We start from the raw sequence: 27,477 nt of genomic DNA, 5'->3' as shown, positions 1-27,477 counted from the left end.
GACGTTCGAAAAGATCTTCAAGTTGCGATCCCTGAGATTCTGCATTGTGTGAGCCTAAGCCTGCCATGGTGTTCCAGTTCCTTCAACACTAGATTTCCCATAAACGGCGCCAATTGTAAGTTTACAATTACACCTGGACCCAAAGATAGACGTGGGCTCAGGCCCAATGAGCCTTAAACAATAAGATTTGTAGAATGTGGATTTGAAATCTAGTTTAGGGATATTGGAGACTTGATAAGCAGGCTAGAATGCCACAATCTTTGCAAATGATAAACAAATATGACAAGGGAACCTCCTCGGACGTAAGCTAAGGACGATTTGTATATTGCTTCTCTTTTATGCCAAAAATTACAGTTCTTAGTTCTTTTTTTAGCTAACTGACAGATCCCCCCTTTTCTTTTTTCCCTTCTCTTCTTAAATATTCTTCTTCTTCCCTCTTACATCTACATGTCACACAAATCTTATTCTTAGGTGCCTCCCCTTTCCACCACCTTCTTGAAGTCTTTAAATAATAGCAGGAAAGTTCAATTCTACTGTTCAGGGGTCATTTCCCCATTAATGCGACCAGGGAGGTAGGTGCAGAGTCTTTAATGTGGAGGTAGCAGCCTTTTTCTCAGATATTTCTATCACGCCGTTGCCTCTAGAGGGTACTTGGATTCCCCTCTTACCCAATGGTTTTTCCAGAACTCTGCCTTTAATCTTTTTGGCAAACCCCAGGGTGTTCGCCGGGCCCATCCGAGGAGACATTCATCCTTGGACGGTTCCTCGGATGTCTGTAGTGTAGGCTGACTCTTGGGCTTAGGGGCCCAATGACAAAAAAAAACTGGTACCAATTGATCAAGCCCACGACCCATTTATTTATTTTATAAATCTTACCCCCCACAAGCATTACTTGTTGGTTAATTAGTTATGCACATATATTTTTGTGTTTTTGTACGGATGCTAGAATATGACATAGTATATAATATAGCCTTAAGCAAGGTCGGCCCTACTACTAGGCTTATTAGACAGTTGATTAAAGTTCCTAAGTGAAATAAGGCCCCCAAATTTTAACCAATGAGGATATTTTTATAACTATAAGAGTATTTATTTAGCCTAAAATATTCGCCAATCGATAAATATAAAAAACAAATAGTAATGCTATGAATACAACAAAATATTACTATAATTTCACAATATTTTTAAATTAACATGGCAACTTGCACATGAGCCCACCACAATCTCTAATTTAAATTTTTTTTCCCATACTAATTTAGGAATGTTGTGAAAAAAAAAATTAGCAAAATTAATTGAGCCTGAAAAAGGTTCTTTTGATAATTTCTGACTATAACACAATATGATTGAAAAAATTAGTTGAAAATCTAACAAACGAAAAAGAAAACTTTCAAAAACAGTTATAAAAAAATTTAAATAAACAACTCACAAATGAACAAGAAATTCAATAAAAAAAAGTTAAAAAAATGCATCTAATTAAACAAATTAGAAGAATATATTTTAAGTTATTTTAAATTTTATTGTGTGGATGGAGGATGTTCTATGACACCAATTAGTTTTTTGTGTAAACGGGAATTGAACCTCAGATCTCTTATACAACCATCAAAGACTTTACCAGTTGAGTTAACTGGAACCCACACTATTTAATTAAATTTAAAAGTATATAAAAGGTCCAAATTTAAATGTGGCATTAATACCCACAATTCCTTGGGCCGGCCATAGCATTAAGGTTTTACAAAATCCAAAAATTGTTTTAATTTTAATCGGTAAAGGTTTCTCCAAAAAAAAAAAAAAAAAAAAAAAGATTGGAAAGTCTCCTTAGGAGACGTTGACATGGCAGGGAGCAAGCAAGTCCTTCTACAGCGAGAATCCAAGTTTCGAATTCCCTCCGTATAATTAGAGAACGGAGGATGACGATAAAAATGGTTTTTAATTAAATTAAAATTTAAAATTATGGCCACATGGCAACTGACATGGCAGGTGGCATTATTATTTATATTTTAATATTAATGTTAGGATTGGGGGTGGAGTCTTCAATAAAGAGTTTCACCATTTCACACATATACACTTAAATTAGATTAAAATAGAATTTATATATATATATATATATATATATATATATATTTTAACAATGACCTATTATATACTTTTGACATAGAAGGTGGAAAATATAATGGACTAATACGGTAATTAAACCTATACTATTCTTTATGCCACGTTAGTTGACCTATTACCTCTAATTATCAAACCTTAAAGCTGTTTCAATTAACATTCTATCGCCCAAAAAATTTTAGGAATTTAAAAGCAAATTCATTATTTATTTAAAGTATTTCAATTATTTACGATAATATTTTGCTTGAATGAAACTTGGTAGTGTGTCCATAACCAAAGTTAGGAACTTAGGATGTCAGTTATATTAGTGGGTATTCTTAAAATCAACTTACATATGATTTTTAATTAATTCATGTATCAAACGGGCATACTATTTGTAATAATAATAGATAAAGATAAATTTGGATTATTTGTTGACTTCTTTAATATTGCCACCTAAATTTTTAAAAATTCACATTATTTAAAATCATCAGTTAAATTTATAATTTATATTTGATTTTTAGAGTTATAAATAAAATGTTTTCTCTCTAAACTGTGTTCTCTACAAAACAAAAAAGGGCTTATCAAAAAATACCCTACTCACCAAGATATTATTTTTTATTGCTCTATGATCTCTTTGTTCCGTAGCTTTCATCAGAAGTGTCTGGGTGTGTTTGTGTTTGATTTCCTCTTCTCCGGCGTGTTGCTGCTCATCTCAGCCAAGGTGTGGCGTGGGTTTGTGATTTTTAATGTGGGTTTGTGATTTCTAACATTAGTTTGTGATTTGTGATTTCAATTAATGGTAGGGTTTTAGGCGCTACATTGTAGTCTCCATGGACCATGTGTGTGCGCGAGCCATTAATTGAATTATTTGGATTCAAGTGTGAACAGTAACAGTAACACTATTATATATATATAAACCATACTACCATTTTTGATGCCATATATTTCTAAAAACAGAACACTTCTATAGTGTCCTCTTTTGTGATTTCTTATTTATCAGTGACTTTCTCAGTTTGTTTACCAAACAGGTTTAACAGCTTCAAAGCATTTCAGAACTGTAGTTACCAAATGCTAAAATAGCTTTTTCATTAGTAAAGGTCCACTGACAAAAGCTCTACTTGTTACAGCAATCCTGAATGCGCTCTTAGTTTCTGCTAAATGAAGCACCGGTTCTAATTGGAGCCTGCAATGGAAGGATTGAAGGTTTCAGATGCCAATTTGGTAGTTTACGTGCACCCATCAAAGAGTAACAAGGTTCCACAAGCGGTCCTCCGTGAGCTTAGCTCTCTGCTTTTCAGGTATTGTCCCTCACCCCCATTAATGTAAACATTTATCTACCCTTTTTTTTAGCGATTGATGATGTTAAATTTATATGTTGTTATTGTTGTTCATGTGATTTGGAAGACTTCTTATTGAAATCTCTAAGAAAATATTTATCATCAGCGATGCCTTGATTTTTTTTTTTTTTGGGTTAAAAAGGGAAATTCATTCAACTAAAAAAGAACAGCAGAAACATCAGAGTTAGGACATAGCCTAACAAGGTACAGACCATACAAATCCGAAAGATAACAGTCACGCAGACAGGGAGGGGGGGAATTGTAATACATTATACCAGCACAGTGGTTTGTTTCCCGGTAGCAATGCGTCACTTTAACTTGCGGAACTTGGAAAATTGAGAGCCTGCAGTCAGCCACCATAGCAGAATTTATAGCGTTAGAATTACCAGGATTAGTCATCAAATCAGCAATAATTTTAGCATCCAACTCAATTTCTAGAGCATTGATTTGTAGATTTTGACACATAATCAGACCATCCCTCAAAGCCCAAAGTTCAGCTAGGAAACTTGTTGTGGTTCCAATGTGCCTAGAAAAAGCATAAACCTGCATCACTTCGGAGTATACCCCCACCACCTGCCATACTGGGATTGCCTAACGATGAGCCATCAGTGTTAAGCTTAAACCAGCCCCTTTGAGGTCTCTCCCATCTGATGAGCTGTCCAACTCGAGGCTTGTTGGCAGCCACGTTCAGAGCACATAAAACATACTCAGCTGCTCTTTGGATGATTTCTTTGTGAATTGCTTGACTAGTGGGTAGATTTTTTAAAACAACCCTGTTCCGGTGTTGCCATAATGTTTGACACTCGGTCTTACTACCTCGCGATCCGAGGTGCTTCGAATTCTTGGCTTCCTTGGAAGGGGGTTTGGCAACCGAAGATCCCCAAGCGCGTGGCTTTCTTTCTGTGGTCTGCTGCTCATGGTCGGATCCTCACCTTGGACAACCTTATGCTTAAGGGTCGGCCCTTGGTTAATAGGTGTTGCTTGTGCTGCAAGGATGGGGAGTCGGTTAACCATCTTCTTTTGCATTGTCCTGTTACCCATTCTCTTTGGTCTTGTATGCTTCAGACCTTTGGGATTCTTTGGGTTATGCCAGGGTCGGTGGCGGAGTTGATTCCTTGTTGGCATCAGTGGCATGGAAAGGATAAGTCGGACATATGGAATTTGGTTCCAGGGTGCTTAATGTGGATTGTGTGGTTGGAACGAAATCGTCGTTCCTTTGAAGACAAAGAGAAGTCCTTGGTTGAGTTGAATCTTTTGTGCCAGCGTAGTCTCTTAGAGTGGTCTCGTTGTTGGGGACTTTCTAATTGCTCGTCTCTCGCTGAGTTTTTGCCCTCCCTTAACTTTTATTCCTAGTAGTTTTTTCTTATTGTTCATCATCATGAACTCCTTGTATGACGTTATTTCCTTTATTTATAAAAGCTTCCAGATTACTTATCAAAAAAAAAAAAATTTTTTCCAGCCATGTGCTAGTATTTAGAGAGAAAAAATCCGACCTGAGGTATCCCATTCCTAAACTCTGCCAACAATTGGAAGCAAAGCCACAATCCTAAGGAGATGGAGGATTGATTCAGAATCTAGCTGACATATTGGACAGATTGTAGAGATAGGAATACCTCTAGAAGCAAGACACTCCCGAGTGGCTAAGCTGTTATGGGAGCACAACCAAACGGAGGATTGGATCCTCGGCAACACCTTGAGATTCCAAATCCATTTGCCATTAAAAGAGAATTGATGATCATTCTGATTGCTTGCCAATAGATAGGCACTATTTTGATTAAAAACCACATTAGGAGTGGCAGCCCAAATAATTCTATCCTTCTCATCAGCTACACAGGCACGAGACATGGCTTGAATCTCTAATTCAACCGCTGGTGGTATCACCATAGAAATTTTCCCCCTATCCCAACCATTCAGTGCAGCAATTTCCCCAACTCTCATCTCTTCTTCCCCTCTGTTAAGAGGCCCTTGGATAAGCTGTTGCAGTGGACCATAAGAGGTCCAATTGTCCAGCCAAAATCTTAGATTGCTGTCCTGACCAAGGCTCCATCTAGTGCCCTCTTTAAAGACTTTCATCCCTTTCTTCGTTCCTTTCCAAATTCGAGAGCTTGGGAGAGCATTCTCATTATTGGAAGCAGCCCTTCTAGGAGACAGGTACTTGTTCCTCATATCTTGAGACCATAGGGCATCTTTTTCGGTCTAAAGTCTCCAATTCAGTTTAGTGCTAGATAAGCCAGGTTCCTACCTTTGGCAGTTTGTAGTCCAAGACCACCCTCCACCACAGGCCGGGTCACTTTGTTCCAACCCACCCAATGCATCTTCCTCCTTGTACCATCAGATCCCCAAAGAAATTTCTGTTCAATCTATCCATGTGATGCCTTGATTACTCACTTTGTTTCAATACCAGTCTACCAAATTTATGATACGGAACTCTTTTGCATAGATAGCAACCCCTATCATTTTGATAAATGTTGCTGTTGACCATGATGTTGCTTTCTTACTATCATAGTGCTGAGATGATGTGGCATAAGTTTTCTTATTTTGGATAACTATTTATTGTGTTATTTTGCATAGTTAAAAGGCGCGCTTTCTTCATTTTTATAGATTGTTTTGTAGAAATAAAAAATGCAGGATCTATTATTCTCTGAAATCATCAAATATTTAGTAGATCTGCATTTGTTAATGTGTGTATGTGGCCATTGTGGTTTTGATTACAGGTTCAATGAAAGTTTTGACGGTGTGGTTTTAGCTTATGACGTCCAAATTCAAGACAAAATTGCAAAGATTCTTCCAGGATTTCACCCTTATTTTGGTGTGAAGCTAAAAGCAAAGTTGTTACTTTTTGCTCCAAAGCCAAATATGCTTTTAGGTAGTTTTGTGGTGCCCCATCTAACTATTTTAGGACTAGTGTGCTTTGCTTTCTTTTCCTTTCTTAAATCACCCGCCCCCCCCACCCCACCCCCAAAAAATAAGAACAGAAAAATTATTATAAGAGTTTGTTTGGCAAGGACCAAATGTGAACTTCATTGAAGCATTCATGAACATGTGATGTATTTTCTTCATATGCCTTTATGTTGACCTTGCTGATTGTTTTCTTATAATGTCACTTACAGAGGGAAAGGTGGTGAAACTTACGGAAAGATCAATTCATGTCATTGTTCTTGGTTTTTCATCTGCTATCATAACAGGTGAGGACATTCGAGAAGATTTCAATCATAAAATTGTAAGTAGTTCATCATCTTTTTCAAAGTTTACATCCTTTTCCTCTAATCTCGTATGTATGAGGACTTGAATGCTGATTGAATTATATGATATGCATATTTTGTCCTAGAAACATGGTGATGAACTATTTGCTAGCAGATCTCAAAAGCGACATGTGATAAAGGTTGGAACCGTGATTCGCTTTTTAGTCAAAAGGTGACATTTTTATTTCATCAACATATTTAGACTGGCACGTTCTTTACATGTGTGTATGTGTGTGTGTTTCACTCATTTAATAACTTAAGTATGGTCTGTTTCTCCTCCTTCGTCCTCTCTCTCTCTCTCTCTCTCTCTCTCTCTCTCTCTCTCTCTCTCTCTCTCTCTATTTAGGTAATATTGGTCTCTTGGTTTCATAAAGAATTTAAAGATTGATATTGAAACGATTTTCAATGGATGGTTGTGAAGTCTATTTATATTTGTGTGAAGTCTCTTTATATATGTGTGTGTCTCAAATTCTTAATACCATAAACATAAATAGAGGAAGCTTTTATGATGAAGGAAACAAACTTTGATAAAATTCCTTTATTGTTGACTACTGGTTCAAATTAAAAGAACAATTAATCTACTCATTTAGGTAAATGTGATTTATATTTGAGGAGATTGTGAGACCTATTGATCAATTGAAGTCTTTGTTGCTCCGTACTTTCAAACATGGGATTTTATCAACTGTATTTCAGTTTTTGATTTCCAACTTTCTCTTAGATTTTCTAATTGACTTGCTTTTTTTTTTTTTTTTTGAAGGTGCTTTATGTTCATCATTGTGAACATAGAGTAGTCCTTTTCATGTTCAATAAAATTCTATTACTTATAAGAAGAATAGGTAAATTATTTTCCTTGTGTTATTTCTAAGTCGTTTGTGAATGGCATTTAATAGAGAAACCTACACAATCAATTGCAACACTTAAGAAATTAAGAATATGGGCATGCTGATCATCTAGTGGGATTCACTACCCGAGGTGCTAATAATATTGGGATTCTACCTAACTTATACAACCCCATGTAGTTGGTAACAACTATTGTTGTTTATAGATATAATGACCATGAGGGTTCATAAAGGAATAGATCTTATTTACCCATTCCTTTTTTTTTTTCCCAACTATTTTTAAGAAATAAGGCAGATACAATTTTTTTTAATTGTTTGTTCCTATTCAAGATTTTCTTATATATTGATTGATCAATTGCAATTTACTTAAAAAATTGTTTTACTGCTCCAAGTTGACATATTTAGCTATAGTTTAGAAATCATCTCATCTCTTAATGCTGGTCCATCAATCTAAAAACTTTTACATGTTGGTTGCAACATGTCCATCAATTACATAATAGCTTTGTTGGCAGCTTGAAATTTGTTTTGATAGGTAGATAGTGGGGGCAGGGCAGGTGGTGTTAACCACAAATATATAACACCACAAAGGATGTCATTACTGTTGGGCTCTCACTTGAACCCCGGCAGCTTGAATTTATTGAACTTAGTGTAATTATATATGAGTTTAGATATTCTGTGCTTTAAGTCAAAGTTCTGGAAAATTGGAAAAAATTACACTTGTTTAATTGCAAAACATTTTGTTGAACTTTTTATCATAATTGTGTGTTGAATTTTATATCTTCATATTTGCAGCTTTGATGAGGAAAGACTGCACGTTTCTGGATCTCTACTTCCTGCTAACACAGGAAGCATTCGCTGGTTGGCTAGACATTCGGAAGATTTTTCAGTATCTGACAGGTTTTCAACTGAGTTTTGAGTTTAAGAAAATTTTGTGAACTTTTTGAGTTTCTGTTGTATAAGTCAGTAACGTAAAAATTTTGCAGGAGTACAAGGAAAAGGAGTGAAAGTGAGCAAGAATTGGTAGGCGGAGAAATATATTCTTTGAACAATGACCATCAAATCAAGAAATCAAAGAAGCATAGAATTAGAGAATAGTCTTAAAGATTGTTGGTTCTACAATACACAAGATGTTCTCTTGTTTTCAGGGGATTGTGCAAGGCAATCTGTTCTCATGTATTTGTTTGCCAAACTTGTTGCGTAGAATTTTTTTAGTTTTTTTAAGTCTGCTTTTGATTTGTTTCTGACCTCATTAATCTCACTTCGTCATTTTTGTCAATCTGAAAGCTTTTGTATCATTTTATGGATTTTTCTTTTGTAAGTACATGCTTTATCAGCATACTTGATAACGTGTTATCTCACTGATGCTCCAACCTAGTACCAATTGTGATAGGACCAACAAACCTTCTTGCCCAGACGATCCCATCAGGCACCTTCATACATCTGGTCACGTCATGGACGAAGGAAAGCAAGCCATTAATAGAGGATTCAATACTTCAGACAGTTATAAATTAGCTGTCAAACTATTGGAAGCTCATCAAAACCCACGTTAATGAGCCCAAAGGAGTTACAAAAGAAGCGCTAAAACCACAATAAAGGCCACAACGACTAGAAGCAATGGAGCCATATATAAACACCTCTCGGAACCAAATAAAGAAAGTACATACACACACTTAATATACTAATACGCCGTAGTTCTGATATTCTAAGCTCTCATACTTTCTTAAAAGCTTATACATTGACTTTATTATTGGAGGCCTTGTGGCAAGTACCATACCGGTGACCACCTAAGGAGGGCTTTTTATGGCAATTGCAGGCATAGGGATGGGGTTGCTATCTCATCTAGACAAACCTACTTGATTGAAGATTTCCACATCGTCATTATAAATATTCGTTTTGATTTTTTTTTTTTTTTGAGAAACAAACGCACTTACACAAGGGAGGGAATATTTGTTTTGAATCTTGTTTCTTCTTTAGTGGAGTACTTCATCGTTTATACTTTTATCAAAATTTTGGCAATTCTGAACAGCCCTCAAACTTTATATGAAACTTCAATGTGAACAATCTTCTTTTTATTAACAAGTGGGACAATTTTAAAACAATAAATAAAGACACTTTTTTTCACAATTATTAATGTGAGTTATTGCAGTTGTTACATGATAAAAGTGACGTTAATTTTAGGTCCATTCAAAAGTGATGCTCCCTGCATCTGTATCCATTTTCAGTTGAAGTAATTTGCCCATATCATACGATGACTAGGTTTGATCTTACTTATGTTTTCAATTAAACCCGTCAGTTTATGCTCCCTCTCCAACAACTGTTAACTTACAGGCCATAAAATGAATCCCTAGGTATATCAAAGATACACTTACCATGCCATTCATCGCACAACAAGCTCTTCAGTATCTTGGGGCTAATCTCATTTCATGGTCTTGCAAGAAACAACCCATTGTAGCCACGTCAAGTAAAGGCCGAGATTCATGCACTTGCATGTACAACTGCAGAAATTATATGTATTCACTCTATACTATATGAATTTCACATCTCACCATCTTTACCTTGTCACCTGTTTTTCAGGTTCAAACAAAACATATTGAAGTTTATTATCACTTCATTCGTGAGCTTCTCAACTCTAAAAGTACAGTTTGTTTGTTTGTACAAAAAACCAAAATGCTGATATCTTTACAGTAGGGTTGGCTAGTTCTCGGTTTCACTATCTCTTTGACACAAACTGATGATGCAGACTCACCTCAACAGTTTTGCAGGGGATTTTAGATGACAAATCAAGGCCTCAGTTCAGCTCTATTCAAATTCTTGTTCTCCTCATTGACATTCTTAATTCCAACCATTCATAGCTGTAACTTTTATAGGAGTTTATTTTCTTATAGTGGATTAGAGGTGATCTTAAAACCAGTAATTAAAATACACATATATGGTTAGTATAAAAGAGAAGGAAGGTAATGCATGATGCTTTGGGTGCAATGAGATGATATAGAGGGTACCTGGGAACTTGCCCAAAGAACGAATGCTAAGATAGGAAGAAAGATAAAATCTATACAGTTACTGTTACAATGGTTAATGTCACTGTTTTAGTTGATTGTCAAATTCTGAGGAAAAGCTTTGAACCAAGTAACATTGACATCATTATAGAAGTGCCAGTGAAAATATATAACCTCAGGTGGTTTCTGATTTGGAACCTGAATCTTTTGCATCCCCAAATTCGCATTTGCACCCAACCATAAATCAATAGAAAATGTGTTTGTCAAACTACTTTGGTTCTTTGATAAGTAAATAGTTTGTCTACCTATACATTCTGTCTCAACATATGTATGCATGCACCCATCAATGTACTGATTGTGCAACAAGGTTAGTATAAGGAGCTGTTAAGCAACATTTAGACAACAAGATCCCATGAAATAATTACTTCGGTATTCTAGAGGATGGATCTTCAAGGTTGCCCCATGACTGAACTTCCATCTTCTTAGTTCTTTTTAGTTGTTTCATAACATCCAATCGCTCAGAAGAATATGGAGAAGGAATCTGGATGCAGTACATGAAAGCATGATTAACAGGAAGTACTTGAATAAATTATAAACACAATGGGAAGGCAATTACCAAGAATGGTATGTCCTTTTTGATTGCTGCTAGAATGGTTGCATGACCTATAGCAGATACCTGCTCGTAGAACAGGGAGAGAAAATTTGTCAACTTCGTTATGAATCTGTTAGTGTTTCTTGCATAAGCTCTGCTCTTGTGTAACCCTATTAATAGGTCACCTTGACACCCAAGTGCATATTATACATGAGAGAAAAAAAGAGTTAGCTTCTATAAAGAACTATAAATGATTAACAAAAGAAATACAGAAAAAAAAAAAAAAAAAAAAACAAAACAAATTGTAGCACAATGAACAAGTGAATAAACCTAATTATGCTTCAATTATTGAAATTTTTATTCATCTTACTGTCTCTGGTTAGAGACTTACAGCTATACCTCATTGTGAACAGGGGGTACTTTCATCATTTATAAGGGCTACATTAAAAGAATAAACTATTTTAATAAACCTTTATCTGGATAGATAATGCTTTCACTCTTGGTACCATAAGGAATACTATTACATCAGAATAAAGTTGCTATATTTATTAGTTGGTCCAATTTCAGAATGCTAAACTCATTAAAGGTCATACTCATACATAAGTAGGTATGTTCTTGAGTCAGTGATAAAAAAATAAAAAATAAAAACTACTGAAAGAAAAGTGATCCAATAAGTGCTTACAGGAAGTAGCATTAGAATTGTTATTGGGATAAGTGAAGAAGTGTAATTTAAAGTTCTTTTTGACTTCTTTCTTTCCCTCTCTGCGACCTGGTAACCACATAATTGATTTACAAGTAGCTCTGCAGCAACCCTGATGTCTGTGAGAAGCAATTGCGTACCCATCCAGATATCCTTTAAAACAAATTAATTTCCAATACTAGGCTATTAGCATCTAAAGTTTAAAATAAATCTGCCCATTTACTAGAAGGGAAGTATCACCCTTACAGAGCTTGTAGATGCCAACTTGATACTGTATTTCCTAATTAAACTCTCATGCTGAGGAAATGACTTACCAGCACAGGCTCCCTCCAAATACCCAGCTGATACGGTATCCAGCTATTACAGGAAAATAATTGCAATGGTTACAACAAGAAACACATACATGCATTTGCATACACTTTTTTTTTTTTTTTTGTGTGCAGGGGGGGGGGGGGGGGGGGGGGGGGGATGAAGCAGTCTGCTAATTATTCATGCAAATAAAAGTAGAGTTATTACATTTAGATCAATGCCATGAGTTATTACCAATTCTTTTCCCTTTATCATCATGAAGATGTTAACAACAGTAGCTATCATCTGACACCAAAACCCTTTCCGGTTTAGATCAATGTGGAGAGTCTTTTGTCCATTTTTCTACATCCATCATCATGAAAATATTACATATAGATGTTATCATCTGATAGCCATACCTTTTTCAGTTTAGATCCATGTTGAGTGTCATTCTTTGTGCATCTCTGTGCCCTTAAGTCATTTAGATTTTGTTGTGCTTCCAAGACTACTGATGACTTAATTGTTCCCCTAGATTGTAAAAATGAAGTGGCATCAGAGGAACCTGTTTCTGAAAACTTTAGGGGTTCACTGCTAGGTAAAATCAACATGAGAACTATTATTTCGTTCCTCTCTAAAGTAGTGTCATCAATAGCAGACAATGCTAAACAATATACCATGGTTTATCATAAGCTGCCCAGTAGTCTTCCAAACAGACAGTTAACATGCTCTGACTGAAAAGTTGACAAGAAGATACCTTAAGAGCCTAAACCACTCAAGTAGACTAAGAAATTCTAACAAATAAAGCTCTGAATGAAAGATCAGATGATGTAGGCTACCTCCGTAGCAAGAATTCTAGCAAATTTGTGTCTATTGGCAGTAGAGTTGAACAGCTGAAGTGAGCAAACCCGGAGAAAACATCATAGCATACAGTAAAAACTGTAGTTAAAATTATCTCTTTCTCTGCTTGGATGATCTTCTTCTCTCTCAATTGCATATGTAAGAAAATGCAGCATAAAAATCAAGCCATCCAATTTCATCAATTACTACCTGTAAAGATAAGTTTTATGCATTAGGATGATTCATATTTTGCATCTTCAATAAAAGTAGAAGAAACACTAACCTCCATGAAGAGTTGATACACTGATATGGAAGAAAGTTCTGGGTAAACAAAAAGGCTACCACATTCCAAGTAGCTGCAGGAAAAGTATTGGACCTCCTAAAGTATCCTTATGTAAGGCCTGAAATGTTGAGAATGTAACCAAAATGTGAAGTAATCTACCTAAGGAAGTCTTTAACATGTTCATCCAGATCCTTAATGCCCATTCTTGACAAGAACACTCTAGTACTCTTTCCAAGATATGCAAAAATTCCTAAAGTAGCAAAACTATCTGCTTGAACCTGTCAAATTTCGCAACAGAGAAAAACTATTTAATCCTAAAGGTACAGTAGCTAAGCCAGAAAGAAATTCTTTTTGTTTTTTGATAAGCAATAAAACCAGAAAGAAACTATAAGCTTATCAAAGCTGTGACCAAATCAACCATCAAGCAAGGTCCTTGAATTTTGGGAACTTGACAAAGAATTATTTTTGGTGTATTATATAAAAAATGTATACTTTTCGATTATATAAACAAAGTTTCCTTTAGGAAATTAGGAATTGGAACAATAGAAGTATTTTTGCTTATGTCTAGAGTCACGTGAAATGATATGTGTAATTCCTTAAGACTGTCATGAATGGACCTTGTAGCGGATTTGCCTGCCTAAAAACATATTTTCTTTCTGGAATGCTACTGAAAGTTTTTTCTGAGCCAACCCAATCCAAAATTCTAGCTCTTCGCTTCTCTTGCTGGGGAAAACCTTTGTACCAAAATGGGCCAGCAGGTCCATTTTAAATCCTGCTTCAGTGACCAACTGATGTAATTTGTCCACTGGCACAAGACTGTGTGAAAGATCCATCAGCTCTACTAGTGCATCCTCAATCGACAATGTTAAGGGACAGCAAGTGCGCCTATAACACAATTTTCCTACTGTAGTACAGCAGCTTAGCGCCACAATGATCCCTGCAACACCACTGAATATTTTTGTGCTCAGGCTAGATTCATAAACGAAGAATAATAAGTGAATTGAACCGGAAGGAACAAAAAAATGCATATGACATTAATCAGAATAGGTAAATATAGGTAATTGACAGGCGTAGACGATTATCAAGAGGTGAAACATTATGCTAAAAGAAGAGGATTCTTTGAGCAAACCTTCCTGCATATTCCATAGACCAGTTCTTTAACAAAGGAAGAAAAAATCTTGCTATACGCGGAAGCTCAACCTCTTTAAACCATTCTACCAATCCTGTGTGACTTGTGTTCAGTTCACTTTCAATATACACCCCAAACAATTTTACCTTGGGGACAAGCTGACCAAATGAAGGAACAAAAAGTAAGACCTAGGAAACACTTACGTCATAAATGTACATCTGTTAAAAAGAACAGAGAAAGAAACCACAATATATATATACACACACACAGCTGGATTCTTGAGCAAGGTTTAAATAATTCATTTGATGTGAATCCAAGAGACTGTAAATTTAGCATGTTTATTGAAGTATAAACCCAAGACATTGAGTACAGGTACTATGCAAGTCACTCTATTACTTGAGATCTTAAATCATTTAATAATTGATTAGTAAATTCTATTTTCATCAGTGAAAGTACTATAGCTACCACAGTTGAAGAGTTATTTATATCATCAAGTCTCTAGCAAAAGACATTGTATACTTACATCTCTCTAACTGGAGATGGACCATTGTGACGTTCTTGAGAAAGCAAGATCTCCACTTCAATTGCCATTTTCATCAAAACATAAACTACAACCCGTGCAGCTATGCCAGTTAATAATTCTGGTTCCAGTTTCAAATAAATCTTTTAACTTAACAGTAATGTTTCACTTACAATCGACTAAGAATTCTCAATGATGGTTGCTCAAGGCACGGTACAACAACCAAATGCAAAAAACACACAAATTTTCACTCCTTTATTAAAGTAAATATATACCAAACTTATATAACTAACAATATAAGTATGATATTGGTAGATGAATCTAACATAATAACTTTGGGACCGTTTCAAAATGTGGATTTCATAGTTTGAAGTAAATATTAAACAATGTACTTCTGTATATACCTGATAAGCAACACGTTTATGCCAGTCATGGACATCCTTCCCAATCCAGGCCATTGCTATTGCTGGACCCGTTCCTGACAACTGAAGTGATTCAACTGCACAGGAAAAACTCCTAGCAGATTCATGCAATACCCACGCAAGACAATTCACCCGATTAAATCCCAACTCAGGACTTTGATGGTTAGCCACAGGAACACCATTCTCACTATTGGTTTGATTAGAATGAGAAGAAGCCATTGACAATAACATCCACGAAGAAAACCATCGTGAGTAGTTTTTCTTTGAAAGGACACATGTTCCTTGCTCCTTGGGTTTGAAATTCAATGAGTGAGGTGCATTTGCCATGGCCTTTCCTCTATTGTCAGGTCCAACAGATTTTCTGACACACAAACAGAAGGACATTATTTACTTATAATATCATAGGTGGAGTCAAGGAGAAATTGTTTCAACATTTTCATTATTAAGTTAACGAGGCTTCTTATTTATCTCTAGTCGTAAATCTGGATACTTAGAAAATGGAGGAAAATGATTGACAAACCAAAGGTCTTATAATTTTGCTTTCAAAAACATGAAAAGCTAACTCATGTTAAACAATTGCATTTAGTAAAGGTTTTAGTTTCTCATTCAGTTCCGATTCTCTTTCCTTTCAATAACTTCCCCCTATATAATATAACATTAGTAATTAAATTTACCATAGCTTCAGGACCAAAAATCTCCATAGAAATATATGCCAAGAGCTTTGTGGTTCAATGGTATTGGCCAATTCTCTGAGAGGAAAATATGGGATAAAATCCCCTCCCACTTGTTGGAAAAAAAAAATCAAAGATAATACCAACCAGCCGAATTAACATCTTAAGCATTAAACTCTTCTGTAAACATTTTTAGAAAAAAAAATAAAGGTAAAAAATACAATAATTTGAAGCAAAAAGGTTAGATATTAAAAAAAATTAATCTTAAAAATTTGCATTTTCCACAAACAAAAGTTCAAATCACATACAGCTCATTAAAATTTTTAGCTATAAAAACATAACCCAGATATGAAGATAGTTAATGAATGCAAAGATATTGTTTTGATAAAGTAAAAAGTACAGAGAGAGAGAGAGAGAGAGAGAGAGAGAGAGCTTACGAGTAGTAAAAGAATTGTGGAAGTTGCAAAGACAACTGGGAAGCCATGGAAAAAGAAGAAAGAGGAAAGAGAAGGAAATGTGAAAAAAATGGTTTCTTAAAAACGAAAAACAACAAAAGGAGGAAGATGAGATGGATATATAGTGTATGTATCTTTTGTCATTGGGTATATCTCCCGCCAGCCGTTTTGTTTTCGAAGCTTTTGGACTGTTGCAAACTATGGGTTTTTAACGTATACTCTATAATACCGTTGAAGAAATAAATATTGTTGTCTTTAACTCTAAATGCAGGGTGGGACTGCACAATTTTCTATTATTCATGCATGCATTTGGTTTCTGATATCAACAGGACTTTGATAACTCTTTGTTCTTAAAATAACATCCAATTCATTCGTTTTAAAATAAATAGATAAAATCTTAAAAATTTTACAATGAAGTCGCCTAAAACTTCAAAAGATTTTGATTCCCATTCTAAAGATTTTTAATCCATCATTCTTAATTTCAAATAGTGATGACTCCTTCTATTTTTTTTTAAAACAATTATAAAAAACAATGATAGAGATTTTTTTTTTTTTTAGAATACTATGGGGTAAGAACTCCAATTCAACAAATATAAAATGCAATCCTTTGACTGTTGTGTTTTATATTTCTTAATCAAATCCAGTCATATGGTTTTGGAAGCTGTAACTAACTAAACTATACACAAGTGCAATGTCCATTGGGCCAATAAGACACATGGCGATGATGAGCTTTGTGACACCATAACTTTACCTAGCAAAGCTACTTTTCTTGCTAGTATTTGTCGTTTCTTTTAAACTTTAGTTTGTTTAGAGAATGAGTCACTTCTGTCCTGTGAGCTCATCAGTATGCATGCCAGAGATGAGAGAAAACACACGTCCACGCTTACATACACACACCTTAGACGTCGTATCCAGTCAAGGCCTCTTTCTGTTTTATGAACTTTAATCGATTTCCCATATGGGGACAGCCGGCAGGTGTATCTGCTGAGTCATCACTGGCAAGGTTAGGAGAAACAAGTTGCATTTTATGTTGTTTTAAGCTTAAGTCTTGTGCTTTGAACCCGACATGATACAGACACAGTGTTCAAATTTTGTCACGTGTCTACATTGTGTACTGTCCAATGCACTAGATGGAAGTTTTGCCCTTAAAACAAAACCTTATGATGTAGTGTTCAAATTTTGTCACGTGTCTACATTGTGTACTGTCCAATGCACTAGATGAAAGCTTTGCCCTTAAAACAAACCCTTATGTATGTATCTGTTGTTGGCATGTCTATTGAGCACTCACAATGAAGTTGTTAATATGACTATTTAGTCATTTTAGCAACCCAAACACTATAAACACCTATACAGCAAGGTTGTTAAAATAACTTATTGATATAATATTTTGACTCTTTGCTACAGTGGGCCACTGTTAGAGATAGTAGCCTACTATAGCTGAGAGTTATATGCAAAAATAGACTATTTTAATCACACAAATCACACTCACAGTGTCCGCCTCTCCCATATGCTCAGTACTTCCTCACCTTTACGTAATAAAAAAGAATATTTAAATGAAAAGCTAAAACTTTTATATGCTTTGATGTTGGGTCTATTGTAAAATGATTTGTTAAAATAGATAAAGTAACTTTTTGAGTTGTTAAAAATAATAATTTTTAGCAACTTTACTGTGAGTGCTCTAAATGCATAGTTTTTTTAACTTTTAACACAAAAGAGGGGAAAATATATATATATATATATATATTTCTTTTTCTTCTATTTTCTATTTTCTTTTGTTTTTTCTTTTTTTCATATTTTCCTCCCCCAATTGTTGAATCACATCCGCCTTTGCTAAATGTTAGTTGAAATAATACAGTGGAGCCCATGAATAGTACTAAAAAGTGTAGTAGAGCTCATAAATAGTAGCAAAAATAAGCTAAATAGTAAAATAATTTTAATTTTTTATTGGTATCCAAACACACACTAAGTCTAGCCTTATTAATATCATCCAAGTACAATAATTCCATATCACTTAAATTTTAGCAATAATCCAAAAAACCATCCACAATAATACTACACATGAAGTATCAAGCTAGCAGTCAATATAAGAGAGTTCCTAATTTAGGGCTGTACTGTGAAAACCTCCACATCATTCATTTCTGGACTTCTCACCGAGTATTGAAACGTCCATCCATGGCAAGCACCAGCATGCACCCCATTCTTATTAATGGCAAAAACAGCTCCCACAAAATCAGGAAATTTTCTCGCTATTCGTGATATTGCATCCTTAGCAGCAGTTTTAGGTTCCATTCCCAATCTCATACTCTCCACAACCTGATAACTGAAATCACATGGGAAATTGTCTTTAGATTCAAAACACAGAACAGAAAATAAGATTAAAAAAAAAAAATTTATTATAGGCATATCACTGTAGCTAAAACATGGATTGTTTCAAGCATGATAACACACTATAATTGGATATACTACGTACACAAGAGTACAGGCAACCAAACATGCCTTATAAATCCAGAAACATATTCATAAATTGTGTGCATAAAGTTTCCAAAGGATCAGCAGTTTGGAGGTGCAATCAAGCTCAGAGGCAAGCATGATTGGGTTGGTGTGTTTGGAGGGTCTATAGTTTACCCCATCCAAAAAGACTACCGTGCTTAGTTAAATAAATTAAGCCAATCCAATTTTAATCTGATTTCCTACTCTGTAAAGGGACAAAAACAAGCCTAGTAAAGCTTAAGTCGCCTGACTTATTTAGCATCATACATAAATTTTGATTACTTTTTGTAAGTATACATAAGTGTTGATTACGATGAAGATTATAGACATATCTTGAAGCAAACCCATTAAGAAATATGAGTAACTCAAATTCTTAATTAATATTAAGTTTGTCAGGTAAAAAAGAGAAAGAAACCGATATTGATGTTGATGGTTTTCACTTTTCAGTATTTATTCCAGTGCTTCCCAGATATTCAAAGAACTTTTGGGATTTTGCTTCTGAATGATAAGAGACAACTAGTAACAGTGTAACACAAATGATCTCAAAACTGAAAGTTAAAAACTTTTTTTTTTTATAGGTTAAAAATAAAAAAAAACCTTGCATTACCATGGAAGGAAACGCATCATAATGTCACCATCCCCAGTTGCACCACATGCACCAATTTCATCATCAGCATATGCAGAAGATCCTGTGATGGGTCCATCGCCTACCCTGCAGTCAAGGAAAAACTTCCATTAAGTGATTTCTTTTTTTGATAAGTTCCATTCAGTGATTTCATAAAAAGGCTTATGCAGCACATCCTCACTAATTGGCATAGACTTGCTCTACTTTCATGATATGAAACATCTGTTTTATTGAACTTTTATAAGTTCAAATTACCATTGACTTAAAAGGTTATTGAAAAAAAAGTGACCAGAAAAAAAAAAAAATACTCCATCATCTCTTCTGAATTCTGATTCATGTACTGCACAAAATGCCAAACAAAAAAATAGTAACAACAACGGTTCTCTATAGTGGAGCTTGAATCTCACTTCCTCATCATTTCCGTGATGCATGTGATTCTTTACAGGATAGATAAAATTTCTGACAATGGTTACACTACAATTCCTCATGCAATATAGACAGACATAAGATGTCACTCGTTGAAGAATAACAATATGATATAATCAACTAAAAAGTCCACAAGCCTTAGCCTTCAAGATCTCATATCTTCAAACTAGTTGTTTATCAGACTATGATCTTTAAAAGATGGAGTTTTATCTGATATTTTAATTTTACTCCCTCATTAATCCTCTCAGAGAAGACCAAGGTTAACAACGTAGAGATATAGATGATTTTCTCCATGCTCTAAGCCTTAGATCTATCAGCTAACCTTTACATTTTCTGGTAGTTTGACAGTAAAATGTTCATTATTCATGGCTTGTTCCCTTCTTTTCTGTTATTTATTCATCAAAAGGCCCAGCTGAACGGACAGTGGGGATAGAATCTCTAACCTGGGAAATTTTATAATCTGTCTTTCTTGGACGAAAAGGGTGAGTAGAAAAGGTGCGAAAACTAAACCTTCCAAATAATTGTCAAACTGAAACAGATCATCAACCATTGCAATTCCACATTGCAGTCAGAATATCACTATGTTGTCAGTGTTGTGATTATTCTTTCAATCATCCCAATGTGACTTACTATATGTCAGCAAGCTAACAAAAAACTAAACCACATAGTTATTTATATCAACATCATTTTATATTCATTTGCCTTTTAAATGTAGAAAACAGCAGTTCCTACTATGGATAAGTCTCTGATTCTACCATTAGGTCCTTTCCTGTCACTATGTTGACAGCTCCCTTTCATTTTTTTCTCGCATTCAGGGTTTCTAAAGGAAATGATGACAGGTGATTTGTTGCAATCACACTGGTATGTAAATTACACATGCTGCAGTCATACTGGCACACAGGATCTTGCAATGCCAGACCTAGTACTCAAGAAAATTTGTCCCACTACAGCAGCTTATCTAACATATACTATTGATCTTTACTTAATTTCTGAACCAAACTAATTTCTAATAAACTGATTTTCATTAGTCATATTGTCAAATTTTTTGGTTACCACCAATAAACATATGGTCAAGAAAGCATATTCGGTATAGAAAGAACCATTTGGCTTTGCCCCCATGCCAAATGTTTGAGATTAAAAACATGATCCATAAGTGTAAAAGACAGTGACTTGTAATAGGAAAAATTACCAAACAAAGACCAAAAAAAAAAAGTATCGACAAAATTACTGACTCAATTTGTTTCAATTTTATAATCACCACTGACAGTTGGGAGGCCTCATGTTAACCTTACCTGCCAGGGATCTTAAATGTTGCTCCATTAGTTGATGTACCAACAGCGATGTGCCCCATCTATGCAAGACAGATAACTTCAGTTGAATGCAATGAAAATAATGAAAGGAACTCTGATGGTACACCAACTTACATTATCAATAGCAGCCATTGCTATAGTGTCGTGGCTGTGAAGACCAACAAGAGAAGATCTTGGTTCAACAGTTCCCATGTCTTTGGAACATATCCCTTCAATAAGGTCAAGAGAATCCCTTGGATGATATGGGCCACAACCATTGGCAGGTACAACATTTTTCCAAAAATTTGGTTGGCAGCTATTTTCCTTCCATTTACTCCACTTTGCGATAGACTCAGTTGAACTAAGGTTTGTGGGTCCTGGAAGGCCCATTGAAATGGCAAATGCCGAGGCCTGCTCTCCAACAAGCAAAGTGTGTTTCGTATGCTCCATTACTAACCTCGCAGCTCTGATGCCATCCTTCACATACCTCATAGCAGCAACAGCTCCAACCTCCATTGTCACCTATTCATGTCCTTAGCAAGCACATAATAGATAGTCATTTTCAATGTGTACAGAGAAACAACCCACAATAAAGAGAACAACAATGGACGATAAAAAAGAAAATGAAATATGTGATTGGTGGTTACCCCATCCATGACCAGAGCATCAATAGTAGTTTCCCCATTTTCATCTGGACTTCCACCAGGCCCGACTGTTTCAGAGGAGAATCATAAAAGAATAATGGATGGTTAAATAAATTCAACCATTGTGTGTTCAACAGTGACTACAGAAAAAAACCAGATGCACTAAGTACTCTACTGTCCACCAGAAGCCATTTTTTTAAACTATTGGCTCCAAGTACATCCAACATACTCTAAATCTAACAACGGGTGTGATGATAAACCATAAGCTCAGAATCAATAAATGAACTTATAAATTGGTTTTACATGTTTTTTCTCTGAAGCATGGAAACTAAGACCTAAACAAACTGATCTCACACTTGGCATACCCATATACCTTGACCATCAAATAAACCACAATCAACAAATTAAAACATTATAAAGAATCATATGCTGGGAATAGCAAACTAGATCATCAAGGCATGTAAATTTATAACCACACTGCCTATCACTTAATTTAACATAATCATATTTAAGATCCAACCTGTTCCATCACACCTAAGTTCCTCGCAGGCTGAACAACCCTCCACGACAGCATCCACGGCTGAAAGACCACTGTCAACAGCCCTCCAACCAGCTCTAACAGCATCTAAGAAGGGCCATGTGCTTACAACCAGAGGGTATTGACTTGAATTCACAGCTTCATGCCCTAATACCTGATCAAACAATGAACAGGTACAAATTAGTTTTCACTAACTGAAATTAAAAAAAATGGGTCTCTCACTCTTATTACAAAATTTCAAATAAGAATTGTTTGGTTGCTGAGAAAATGTAGGAGAACAAAAGGAATTATACAATTTCAGATACCCATTTAGAAGAATTCTAAACCCAACTAGCTGGATATGTTTGATTATTAATTTTATACACAACATAAGATCAAAATACTATCTTTTCTTTCTTTCCCCTATCCCATTTTCCTTCAAATTATCAGCATCCAAACAGCGTGAAAGGGAAAAGATACTGGGAAAGCAGGAACAACCCAAAAACATAACAACGACATAGGATTTTTGTTGACAGATTCAGGGCTGAATTGGGTGTTGAAACATACTTTCCAATTTCTGTTTCATTTTTAAACATGTTCTCAGAAACCAAACAGAGAGCAAATGCAAAAGGCAGTGAAACTGAAAAGACTATGTTTTTACTGTGTAATTACCAAGTGGAGCAATGTGAGGAACATGACATAAGGCAAGAGCAGATTTTTAGTAGCCATGGAGACAGAGAGAGTCGAAGGATATGAGGATTGAGTATTGAGCTGAGGGAATCAGGGAACTCTTTCTGATTCTGAGTTAATAATAGTTATGACTTTCTGGATGAATAACACCTTTTTTTATTTCTTCCAAATATATACTTATTGTGAATTTTTTTACTAAAAAGGAAAGTTATTTAACTAATACTCTTCCAAGCCTGTGTAATTTTCTTTTTTAACCTTGATTTTAAGTTGATTTTGAATCTCGTAATATGGGCATAAAACTCGAGTTTGAGTAAATTAAGTTTCACTTGAAATTCAATTTTTGTAAAATAGAGTTCTATATAACTAAAAGAGGCTTTTCAATAATATATTTTACAAACAGTGAATCTTTGGCATCAAAAAAACATTTTTGTGTTATTCAATTGTTGTTATTATTACTATGTTTTTTATTTAATAGTACAATAAAAGATTGAGATTTAAAGGAAAGTTTATCTACATAACAAAATTTGACCACAAATTTCGATCATGCTGAAATTAATGTGGCAATCTTTAGGTGAGATAATTATTGATCTCTGATCGTCTTGAAGTTTACAAGTATTGATAGTTTTAAAAAAAAAAATGAATCCAATTATGGATATATCCTAATTTGCATCAAATATAAAAATATTAAATGATTACTTAAAGTTACAAAAATGACATTAAAGCTTAGTTTGGATAGTGCGTTTTGTGGCCACGTTTTGAGATTCTGCGTTTTTTTTTTTTTTTTTTTTTTGTCCACGTGCATGAACAGTAACCAGTACTGTTCATGCACGTTATTTTACTGTGCGGGAGACCAATTTCACTGTTCACGCACTGCACTGTTTACGCACTGTTCATGGGACCCACAAGCATTTTATTCAGAAAAAAATATTAAAAATGGGTCCCACAACACTATTCACACATTTAAAAATTATTTTGCTACAGTGTTTAAAGTTTTCAGCAATAAGCTCTATCCAAACGGACCTTAAATGACATCCTTTCCATATGCCTGACTCCCTTAGCGTCTCTTCTTGATTGTGTCACCACTTGCACCACCAATTTCATTGTTGTTCTTCCCCTCATGCGACCCTCATGTTACTCAACATGTATCTCTCCCTCTCCCCCAGGCCGGAACTACATTGATAGGTGGGGAGCCACGGCCTCTACAAATTTTTTAATACCCTTCTATATTACATAAAATTGAGAACCCCTATCCAATTTTGAAAGGACACCTCCACCTCCACCTGCCCTTGTTAGTTTTAAGATTGCCTTGTTAACTCGAAGTCACACCATTTAGTCATTACAATTTATTGACTTGCATTTACACTTGCTTTTTTCCACAACAAATTTATCTTCCTTGAAAAAAAAGAAAAAAAAAAAAGAAAAGAAAAGAAATTGCTAAAATTTTCACCATGATAAAATGTATTCTATAAAAGACCATCATTAAGCATAACTTTTAAAGAAGATGCTAAGTCATTGTTTAGATATGTGGTTTATCATGTCTATGCAAAATTTTAGAACTTTTATACAATCAGTGATATATATATGTGTGATATATATATACACACACTTCTTCTTCTGAATTGCGAATTAATATGATGACTTAGTCTTGGCCCTCCATTTTTTTTTTCCTAGTTATAGTTATACACTTATACCCCTACTCTCCTCATCTCGGTCGATGCTAGTTTCATCATGTTGCACACTCCTAATCCCTCCTTTGGTCACCCCTCAAGTCAACCTTGTCATTTGCATCAATTAGCTACATCAAGTTAAACCACACCGAGAATTAAAAAAACCAACCACCCTTCCATAGTGTGGCACAATGGGGATTTTTTAGAAACTAAACCTTGCAATGCAATATAAAATTCCCGTTACTTTGATCGCATTGTACCACTTACATCCTTATCCTTGAGATTTGTAACTTTGTATAAACACAAAATTTAAGTTTGTTTATGAATGAAATAACACTCCTTCCTTTAACATTATGAATGAAATGGCACTTTGCCTTTTTTTTTTATTAATAAAATGAAATATTTTGTTATGAAGTGAAAGTGTGAGGTGCCATAAACTAGGGTAAGTGTATTTTGTCCAAAGTTTGGACATATATAATATCATTTTGTAAAACCTAAGAAGATTGGCATGATTTCACTATACTAAAAAATTTGTTGGAAGTTTCAAAAAAAAAATTTATATGGATTTTGTCCATGGATTTATAAAATGAAAGAACAAATTACAAATAGAAATCCAAACAAGACACACGAGCCAAGGGAGTAATACCTCAAGCTGCAAGGGAAGAAACACAAGAGGGAAAGGAGATTTATAATATAATAAAGAGTCCAGTTAACAGGTGCTCTTAAGTTATTTGTTAATAAATTATTTTAGAAAAGTTTTTATTCCACTTTTATGGGAAATAGAAAAAAAAAACTATTAAAAAATATGTTTTTTTTTTTCATAAAAATCTCTAAAAATATTTTTTAAAGAATATCCTTAGAGTATATGTGTGGGGAGTAAAGGACCCAAGCAGGCATTTGGGCATTTGGGCTCTAGCAAGGAGAGCCGAACTGCTCTTGAGTTAAGGATTTGTTAGTACTGCGAATCGGCCCATACGGCAGGGTCCCCGAGGATACGGCGAGGGTGAGTTTCTCCTCGGACGGATCCAAGAGAACTCGGAGATTCACTACGAAGGTCAAGGCGGGGTACGGAAAGGCGTTGGTTAAAAGGGGAAACACGAACCTTCTAGATGCATCGATGTTAGAAAAATACCAAGAGCAAAGTGCCACCTCCCATTAAAGACTGCGCACCTACCTCTGGCCGCATTAATGGGAAGTGACCTGAGCGATAGGCAGTAGAACTGAAACTTCTGGTCACTATTCAAAGGCACTAAGAAAAAAAATATCTAGAGGGGGTTTGAGCAACACGTGGAGAAAGTATCAGAAAAAGAAGTATTTAAGGGGGGTGAAGGCCAAAGAAGAGGGGGCTGGAAAAAAGAGAGAAATTAAGAATTGTAATCTTTAAGAAAGAAAGAGAGATAATACGGAGGTAGTCCTCGGCTTACGTCCGAGGAGGACTCTTTGCAATTATCATTTGTTATATATAAGTGTTTGCACGCCAAAGCCTGTTATCAAGTTCTCAGTACCTTTAGTCTAGATTTCAAGCCCACACTTTACAAATTTCATTGTTTAAGGTTCATTGGGCCTGAGCCCATAATTTTCTTTGGTTCCAGGTGCAATTGTGCACTTACAATTGGCGCCGTCTGTGGGAATCTAGTCTGAAAGGAGCTGGGATACTATGGCAGACCTAGGCTCACACCATGCAGAGTCTCAAGGATCACAACCGGAAGATCTTTTCGAGCGTCTTGAGCGTTGAAGGGATCGTGAGGGAAGTGTCCATACAGAATACCCTAGGGCTAGCCATACTCATGGCAGGGGCAGCGCCACCCACGAGGACGGTGCTAAAGCCATGCAGAAGGAGATTAATCGTTTGAAAAGAAAGCTATGCCGCGCCAGACGTAAGTCTTCACCGTCCTCATCTAATCCTTCTTCAGCGGAGGTCTAGGGAGGTAGTTACAGCTCGAGGTCATGCTCACCCCCCAGCGCAATGTCCTCTGGTGAGGAGGACGACCCGCCAGCTCGCAGACACAAGAAACTTCCTTCTAGGGGCTTAGGGAACGATGCTATGAGTCGGGCGTTGCACCAACTCTCCAAATCTCCATTTTCACGGAGGATTGAGAAAGGAAGGCTTCCTAGGAGATTTACCCAGCCCACCTTTACCATCTACAATGGCCGGACTAATCTGGTGGAGCACGTGAGTCACTTTAACCAGAGGATGGCGGTGCACTCTTATAATGAGACCCTGATGTGTAAAGTTTTTCCCTCTAGCTTGGGACTTGTTGCTATGAGGTGGTTCAACGGCCTTAAATCGGGGTCTGTAGGTTCGTTTGGGGAGCTTACTAGAGCATTCGCTTCGCGGTTTATTACGTGTAGCAGTGCCTTGGCCATTGGACTCGTTGTTATCCATGACCATGAGGGAAGGAGAGACGTTGAAAGCATATTCTGACCGGTACTGGGAGATGTTTAACGAGATTGATGGTGATTTTGATGAGGTGGCGCTCAATACCTTTAAGGTAGGTCTTCCTACTGACCACGATTTGAGGAAGTCCTTGACCAAAAAGCCCGTCCACAGCGTACGTCGCCTCATGGACCGTATTGATGAATACAAAAGAGTAGAGGAAGACCAGCAGCAAGGAAAGGGTAAGGAGAAGGTTATCCCGCAAGAGAGAAGGGATTTCAGGTCGGACAGATACCACAACAACAAGCCGAGGAGAGATTACATAGGGCAGTCCGGCTCGACAGTACCTCAGG

At 35.8% G+C, this 27,477-nt stretch overlaps 3 protein-coding genes across 5 annotated transcripts; 1 reads left to right on the top strand and 2 right to left on the bottom strand.

Annotated features, from left to right (window-relative positions):
• Positions 1-2,644: 2,644 nt before the first annotated feature.
• On the top strand, positions 2,645-8,825 carry LOC142636682 (uncharacterized). Of its 2 annotated transcripts, XM_075810962.1 has the most exons (7): positions 2,645-2,809; positions 3,216-3,386; positions 6,140-6,291; positions 6,536-6,645; positions 6,754-6,839; positions 8,299-8,403; positions 8,490-8,825. In XM_075810962.1, the coding sequence occupies exons 2-7, from the start codon at positions 3,277-3,279 to the stop codon at positions 8,599-8,601; spliced, it is 675 nt and encodes a 224-aa protein (XP_075667077.1). In that variant the 5' UTR covers positions 2,645-2,809; positions 3,216-3,276; the 3' UTR covers positions 8,602-8,825. The 2 variants fall into 2 exon arrangements, with proteins under 2 accessions (XP_075667077.1, XP_075667076.1); XM_075810961.1 differs by lacking the exon at positions 2,645-2,809 and having other exon boundaries at positions 3,072-3,386.
• Positions 8,826-13,206: 4,381 nt separating this feature from the next.
• On the bottom strand, positions 13,207-16,473 carry LOC142633635 (uncharacterized). Its single transcript, XM_075807875.1, has 5 exons — positions 16,382-16,473; positions 15,256-15,634; positions 14,332-14,489; positions 13,820-14,150; positions 13,207-13,480 (listed from the first exon to the last, which is right to left on the bottom strand). Exons 1-5 carry the CDS (start codon positions 16,426-16,428, stop codon positions 13,358-13,360), a joined length of 1,038 nt encoding a protein of 345 aa, XP_075663990.1. The 5' UTR covers positions 16,429-16,473; the 3' UTR covers positions 13,207-13,357.
• Positions 16,474-18,298: 1,825 nt separating this feature from the next.
• LOC142633708 (putative isoaspartyl peptidase/L-asparaginase 3) lies at positions 18,299-23,206 on the bottom strand. 2 transcript variants are annotated; one of them, XM_075807949.1, is made up of 7 exons: positions 23,063-23,206; positions 22,394-22,565; positions 21,877-21,941; positions 21,365-21,751; positions 21,233-21,291; positions 19,497-19,601; positions 18,299-18,719 (listed from the first exon to the last, which is right to left on the bottom strand). In XM_075807949.1, the coding sequence occupies exons 1-7, from the start codon at positions 23,117-23,119 to the stop codon at positions 18,500-18,502; spliced, it is 1,065 nt and encodes a 354-aa protein (XP_075664064.1). In that variant the 5' UTR covers positions 23,120-23,206; the 3' UTR covers positions 18,299-18,499. The 2 variants fall into 2 exon arrangements, with proteins under 2 accessions (XP_075664064.1, XP_075664065.1); XM_075807950.1 differs by lacking the exon at positions 23,063-23,206 and having other exon boundaries at positions 21,365-21,762; positions 22,394-22,456.
• Between the last annotated feature and the right edge of the window lie 4,271 nt (positions 23,207-27,477).

The sequence above is a fragment of the Castanea sativa genome, chromosome 5 (assembly GCF_040712315.1).
Source record: "Castanea sativa cultivar Marrone di Chiusa Pesio chromosome 5, ASM4071231v1".
Classification (NCBI taxonomy): domain Eukaryota; kingdom Viridiplantae; phylum Streptophyta; class Magnoliopsida; order Fagales; family Fagaceae; genus Castanea; species Castanea sativa.
The sequence above is the reverse complement of the archived record's forward strand: the minus strand, read 5'-3'. Positions and strand labels throughout refer to the sequence as shown.

Bases quoted from the DNA above. Each gene is read 5' to 3' on its own strand.
- LOC142633635 (XM_075807875.1), bottom strand. From the start codon at position 16,428: ATGGCTTCCCAGTTGTCTTTGCAACTTCCACAATTCTTTTACTACTC. The intron at 15,635-16,381 runs GTAAGCTCTCTC...TTTGTGTGTCAG, and splicing joins CCACAATTCTTTTACTACTC to AAAATCTGTTGGACCTGACA. The intron at 14,490-15,255 runs GTATATACAGAA...TCATTTGGTCAG, and splicing joins ATAAACGTGTTGCTTATCAG to CTTGTCCCCAAGGTAAAATT.
- LOC142636682 (XM_075810962.1), top strand. From the start codon at position 3,277: ATGGAAGGATTGAAGGTTTCAGATGCCAATTTGGTAGTTTACGTGCAC. The intron at 6,292-6,535 runs GTAGTTTTGTGG...TGTCACTTACAG, and splicing joins AAAGCCAAATATGCTTTTAG to AGGGAAAGGTGGTGAAACTT. The intron at 6,646-6,753 runs GTAAGTAGTTCA...ATTTTGTCCTAG, and splicing joins AAGATTTCAATCATAAAATT to AAACATGGTGATGAACTATT.
- LOC142633708 (XM_075807949.1), bottom strand. From the start codon at position 23,119: ATGGCTACTAAAAATCTGCTCTTGCCTTATGTCATGTTCCTCACATTG. The intron at 21,752-21,876 runs GTAACCACCAAT...GGACATGAATAG, and splicing joins ATGCTCTGGTCATGGATGGG to GTGACAATGGAGGTTGGAGC. The intron at 21,292-21,364 runs GTAAGTTGGTGT...TGTCTTGCATAG, and splicing joins CAATGGCTGCTATTGATAAT to ATGGGGCACATCGCTGTTGG.